Source organism: Ursus maritimus, unplaced genomic scaffold (assembly GCF_017311325.1).
Source record: "Ursus maritimus isolate PB19 unplaced genomic scaffold, ASM1731132v1 scaffold_16, whole genome shotgun sequence".
Taxonomy (NCBI): Eukaryota; Metazoa; Chordata; class Mammalia; order Carnivora; family Ursidae; genus Ursus; species Ursus maritimus.
Genome location: NW_024424008.1, coordinates 24,067,024 through 24,073,270, shown reverse-complemented (window position 1 = coordinate 24,073,270; position 6,247 = coordinate 24,067,024). Strand labels below are relative to the sequence as shown.

General features: G+C 42.7%; 1 protein-coding gene across 1 annotated transcript in view; it reads left to right on the top strand.

Moving 5' to 3' along the window:
* Positions 1-269: 269 nt before the first annotated feature.
* ARHGAP42 (Rho GTPase activating protein 42) overlaps positions 270-6,247 on the top strand; it is a 320,488-nt gene continuing 314,510 nt past the window's right edge. The window contains exon 1 of the mRNA XM_008688390.2: positions 270-908. Within this exon, the coding sequence (XP_008686612.1) occupies positions 755-908 (154 nt within the window). The 5' untranslated portion in view covers positions 270-754. The remainder of the gene's footprint in view (positions 909-6,247) is intronic.

The window sequence follows — 6,247 nt, the reverse complement described above, 5'->3', positions numbered from 1 at the left end:
GATGGGTAGGGGAGGTACGTTGGGAGTTTGAGATCCTTTTGGGGCGTGGAGGACCCCAAAGTGTCGCCGAGGGCTAGTCAGATCCAGGTGCTGGGGTGGAGACAGAGTTGACACCCCGGGCGAAGGCAGGAGCGCTACTGCGCCGCAGCCTCGCGCAGCCCAGGAGCCTGGCGCGGGCGGCTGGGTGGCGGTGGGAGGGTGACTGGGAGAAGGGGCGGGGTGGCTTGCGGTGGGAGTGCGACGGCAGGAGGAGGGTCTCCCAGGCCAGGCCCAATTTGCAAGCTCTCTGAGCCTGCGTCCGCCTAGGGGGAGGGCTTCCCTGGCCGGGCCCGAGCGGCTCAAAGCACCAACGACTGTCAAGAGAGTAGGAGAGTGGAGGTGCCGGAAGTGTCTGCGTGCCGTGAGATAACTTTCCTGCTCCGGCGGCGGCCCGGAGCCTCCACCGCCCCGGTGTTCGCAGCGACGATGCGCCCTGATGACAACGACCTGAGCGGACTCGCGCCCCGGCCCACCGCCAGAGTCTGCACACTCCTCGCCGCAGGAGAAGACGACTGAGCCCAGAGGCTTCCGCGCGCGGCGGGAGCCCTGTGCTGGCAGCGCGGCGCTCGGGGCCCATTTCCTTTGCCTGGTCCTCTAACGTCTTTGCTAGTTTCCCGCGGTCGCGGGTCCTCAGGCCCGGCCGCGGTCGCCGGCTGTTCCCGCCCTCGCCGCCCGCCAGGACGTGCCCCCGGTGGCCGCTGGTAGAGTCTGTGCCATGGGGCTGCCTACTCTGGAGTTCAGCGATTCCTACTTGGACAGCCCGGATTTCAGGGAGCGCCTGCAGTGTCACGAGATTGAATTGGAGCGAACCAACAAGTTCATCAAAGAGCTCATTAAGGACGGCTCTCTGCTTATTGGGGCGCTGAGGAGTAAGTGGAGCTGGCAGGGGCGGGTGGAGAAGGCGCAGGGATGTGGCGACTTCCCGCGGGGTGCGGATCTGAGGGGTGGGATGGAGGACTCGGGGCTTCTTTTGTTTGAATGGGTTTGGGACAAAAGCTGAAGAGCTCCCCTGCTGGTGGCCAACAAAGTTTGTGCTTAGGTGTTCCTTTTCTTGTATACTTTAATGTCTACAGAGAAGGGGAAGTTGGTCCACTGGACCGAGGAGTAGATCCTGAGGAAAGTTGTTCAAAGTCATCTTTTTTTATAACGCTCCTGAAAAATGTTGGAGACTATTGGTCCTTTTTTGTTGGTTTGTTTGTAATTTTATTGTGCCTAGTTTGAACACTTTTTAAAAAGGTCCTTAGGAGGGATTCTAGAGTTTGGCTTAAGGATAAAATGAAGCTAGTTTGTTTAGTGATACTCAAAATAATTAATTTCTTACGTGTATCAGTGGCTCTTCACTGGGCACAAATAGATCATTGAATTGGCTGTTTAAAAAATGTAATTTCGCAGTTTTGCCATTTAGTAGGATGATCGAGATGATCGAAGACAGCCTGGCACCAGTGGATTTAATCTCGTTACAGTGTTTTTTGTGCGTCTCAATTTTTGGTTCGTATTGTAAATCTGATGTTGGTCGAGTCATTGGGGATGAGGGTTCAGTGATTAAAGGCCAACTAGAATTTCTGATGATTATTTAAGTAAAAAATCCCTTAGGGATTTTTCCCGCTTCCTTTCCCGAGCCGATTTTCTTTACTTCCTCCTGAATCTGCTGGATCTTCACTTCCAAGTACTGAGACCTAGGAGAGTCTTAGTAAAAGAAACTCGAGTTTCGCTTTAAGAAAATGGAGTGATCTGCCTTAGGCTTAGGTCATGATTCCGGAGTCCTGGGATCCAGCCCTGCACGGGGCTCCTTGCTCTGTGGGGAGCCTGCTTCTCCCTCTGCTCCTCCCCCATCCCCGCTCGTTCTCTCTCTCTGACAAATAAATAAATAAAATTAAAATAAATAAATAAATAAAATAAAAAAGAAAAGGAACTGGAGTGATTTAACGGGTAAGGTTTAACTTGTTATCTTTTCCTGGACGTATTTGCATCTTATTGGAGGCTTCTGAAAGTTTTAGCTACTGAAATGAAGCCCTGGACTCTGGCCTCTAATGGTTGGGTGAGTGAGGTATTTTCATTGCACGGAGAGCCTTGGAGCACCTAGAAATCCCCAGGGCAAATGTAGTAGAACCGTCATTGAGTGTATAATTGGAAGGTCAGTAACAATGTCATGGGGATGTTTGTGCCTGAAACTGAGACATTAGCATCTGATCTGTATTTTGAAGCATGTATTAATGGTCTTAGAATTAGTGTGCTCTTAAATCCTTTTTTAACCATCCCCAATGCTAAAACATTTACTTATTACTTGTGTTACTTAACTAGGAGAAAATATGTTTTATGCCTGCTTTCACTTAATTTCTGAATTTGAGGTTAGTACTGATAACAGTATTTACCAATTTGTGAAAAAATAATTTATCTGCAGTTCTTTTCATTCTGTGCATACACAAATGTGAACTCTCCTTCTTTCTGGTTTGCAGTTTCTGGTTGAGGTCTTAGGACGGGCCTCTGCGTTTTAGCCTCTTCCATGTTTCCCCATCTCAGAGTGCTAAATGCCAAGCTGCCTCTTGTGGAGCTGCCAGCTGTTCTACAAGTGCCATTTTCTCTTCACTCTGCTGAGGATATCAATTTTAGTGTTTCAGAAGTTGAAAACACTTCCATAGATGTGATAAAAGCCCTGAAATACATATTATTTTACTAGTGAGATTATGTACTTTATTATGATTTTTTAATCTAGTCTTGCAAAAATCAGGTGATTCCCATCCTGATAAGTTTGTTCTTGCGAATGTAGAGTGAAGAAATCTTGAGAGTGTAAGTTCCTTGAACATACAGAACCTGTCTCATTAATTTGGTCTTACATACTTAAATAAACAACGTGCTATCTTTCTAGGATTCTTAGGTTTGTGACAAGAGTGCATTATTTTAACGTTTGATCATTATTTATCTCATTAGGGAAGGAAAATGTATTATCCTTATTGAAAGAATTCCCAGCATCAGTTGCCAAATAAAGATTTGGAGCAGAGGAACTCTTGAAGTCACATGATGGCACTGCTTTTTTCCCACCAAGCCACCTTATGTCCCTTGGGGAGGATGCACTGAGGCTAGGCTGCAAGTGGCTAACTGTGGGCCCTCCGAAGTTGCTCAGCTAGGATAAGAGTGTGCCTAAAGGACTTTGAAGCCTGCTTTTAGTTCTATCCCAGATCCACCAAGAAGCCTTCACCTTCCCTAACTTTATGCCTTTCCATTTTCGGTACCTACTGATTCAGTAAATGTATCCATTATTCAGTTCACTTTTATTTTTTGCACTTTGCTGTTATTTTCATTAATAATTAATGGTTTCTTAATATAGCCTTCCTGAAAGGACAATCATCATGCATTTCTAAGCATCTTATATTATTTCCATTCTAGTTCATAGCTTTTCTGGTGAGAATTTTGGCATGCACTCTTGGCTAATACATGCATAACTGTTTCAGTAGGAGTCACAAATGCTCTTTGATTTTTACTTCAGGATGTAGGTGAGAATTAATGAAAAGGAAACCACACTGATGGTAGGCTGGGCATATTAGGAGAGGCTGGTAGGTACCACTCAATGTCAGTTACAGGAAGTTTTGTCATTTACAGAGCCCTAATAGAAAAATCTCAATAGGAGAGTATCATCAATTACAGGCCTCAACAGGGAAAGATGTGCATTGCATTTCTGACAAGAAATCAACTACCCCTGCAACTTATCCAATGAGAAACCATCATCACTCTGAACTCTTACTTTTCAGTGGGGACTTTTATTCAAAACAACCCCTCTTAACTTCCTCTTTCTTCTCCATAAAATAGCATTGCTTTTTGTTTTTTGGACTTAACTATGGTTTTGCAGTAGCTTGCTTATCCAGGATTGCATTCCCTGTTACTCCCAAATAAATCCATTTTTGCTGGTGAAACTGATGGCAGTTTTATTTTTAAGGTTAATAGTTTCTTTAGGAGAGTGTTTGGAAGGGTCCTTATAAAGGAAAACCTTGACTAGATTATTTCAATTTTAAATAATATAAGTAAGATACTTAACATTTTTAAAATGAATTATTGTGCATCCATAATCTGAGAAAATAGATGACAGCTCATTAAGTGGATTGACATAGACCCGAATTTAAATTCTGGTGCTGGCAAATGCTGTGTGATAACCTCTCTGGGTCCTACCTTTCCTATAAAAGGAGGGAAGATCTATAAAAATCTCACCACTAGGATTATTTGTTCATTTTGTTACAATGCTGTATAGACATTTGGTGAGCAATATTTGAGAATATCTGATACTGGAGAATCAGGTTTTAGTTCATGCTGTGACTCAAAATCCTCTCCCTTTTTCATCAAATGTTATTCTATGAACTTTGTTCCTTTAACAGGTATCTTAAAATTTTAGTTGTGAAATCATACGCTGTTTTTGCTTATTGATTTTCTTCTTTTATATATCATATTCAAAGAAACGCCTCAAAATGGCTTTCTCCTATAATTCCTCCTTTACATTCTCTTTTCTTTATTCTCTATACTTTTGAAAATTTAAATAGAGTGTTGTCCTTGCAAGAATAGACTTCCCTGGGGTGCCTGGGTAGCTCAGTCCTTAAGCGGTTAAGCATCTGCCTTCGGCTCAGATCATGATCCTGGGGTCCTGGGATCAAGCCCCATGCGTCATGCTCCCTGCTCAGTGGGGAGTCTGCTTCTCCCTATCCCTTTGCCCCCACTGCCCACTTATGCCGTCTCTCTCAAATATATAAATAAAGTCTTAAAAAAATAGATTTCTTTTCCTCCCAAAAGCAAAAAAGAGAAAAAAGGAATAGACAGAAATAGAATTGTAGTCGTTTAGTTGAATTATTGGGTGGGGAGAGCATATCAACATTTTTTCTTCTATCCTGCCCTTTGGCATTTTGTTGCCTTTCTTCCCTTCCTTCCTTCCTCCCTTCCTTCCTCCCTCCCTCCCTCCCTCCCTCCCTTTCTTTCTTTCTTTCTTTCTTTCTTTCTTTCTTTCTTTCTTGATTTTCTTTTCCTTCCTTCCTTCCTTCCTTCCTTCCTTCCTTCCTTCCTTCCTTCCTTTTTTTCCTACCTTCCTTCCTCCCTCCTCCCTCTCTCTCTCTCTCTCTCTCTCTTTCTTCTTTCCTTCCCCTTCTTCTTCCTTTCTTTCCATTAAGTTTTTAATTTTGATTACAGTATAGTTAACATATAGTGTTAGTTTCAGGTGTACAATATAGTGAGTGATTCAACAATTCCATATGTTACTCAGTGCCTATTGTGGTAAGTGCCCTCTTTAATCCCCATCACCTATTTTACCCATCCTTCCCTCCCCCCCCCTCCTTCCTCCTGGTAGCCATTAGTTTTTTCTCTGTAGTTAAGAGTCTGGTTCTTGGCTTGTCTCTCTCTCTCTTTTGGGAGGGGGAGATGTGGTATATATACACAATGGAATATTATTTAGCTATAAAAAATGAAATCTTGCCATTTCCAACAACATGGATTGAGCTAGAGAATATAAAGCAAAGTGAAATAAATCAGTCAGAGAAAGACAAGTATCCTATGATTTCATTCATGTGGAATCTAAGAAACAAAACAAACAATTTAAGAAACAAAACAGACTTCTTTCTTATTAGTAGTGCTTCCTCTCAGGGGCGCCTGGGTGGCACAGCGGTTAAGCGTCTGCCTTCGGCTCAGGGCGTGATCCCGGCGTTCTGGGATCGAGTCCCACATCAGGCTCCTCCGCTATGAGCCTGCTTCTTCCTCTCCCACTCCTCCTGCCTGTGTTCCCTCTCTCGCTGGCTGTCTCTATCTCTGTCGAATAAATAAATAAAATCTTAAAAAAAAAAAAAAAAAAAAAAAAAGTAGTGCTTCCTCTCATTGCCTTAAGGTGAAATTGGCCAGCTGTCTTTTCTGCATTTAGGATAATGTTTCTCAAACCTGTGTGTCTAGTCTTCTTTTAGAGGGAAAAAAAGTTAGTGGACTCTAATATAGATTCAATTATTTATTAGGGTAGTTAAATATATATAAGCATGAAACTAATTCTTGTGCTTAGTCATACAATCTTAAAAGCAAATCAACTTATGAATTAAATACAAATAATACTGTGACACCAGTTAAAAAAAACTCGTCAACTACATTTAGTTGATCTAATGGATGATGATAATTTTACTGAAAGGAAATTTCCTCTCATATAAAGACTGTTGATAATATCTTGTGTGTTGATGATTCATTTTCTCTTTGCTTT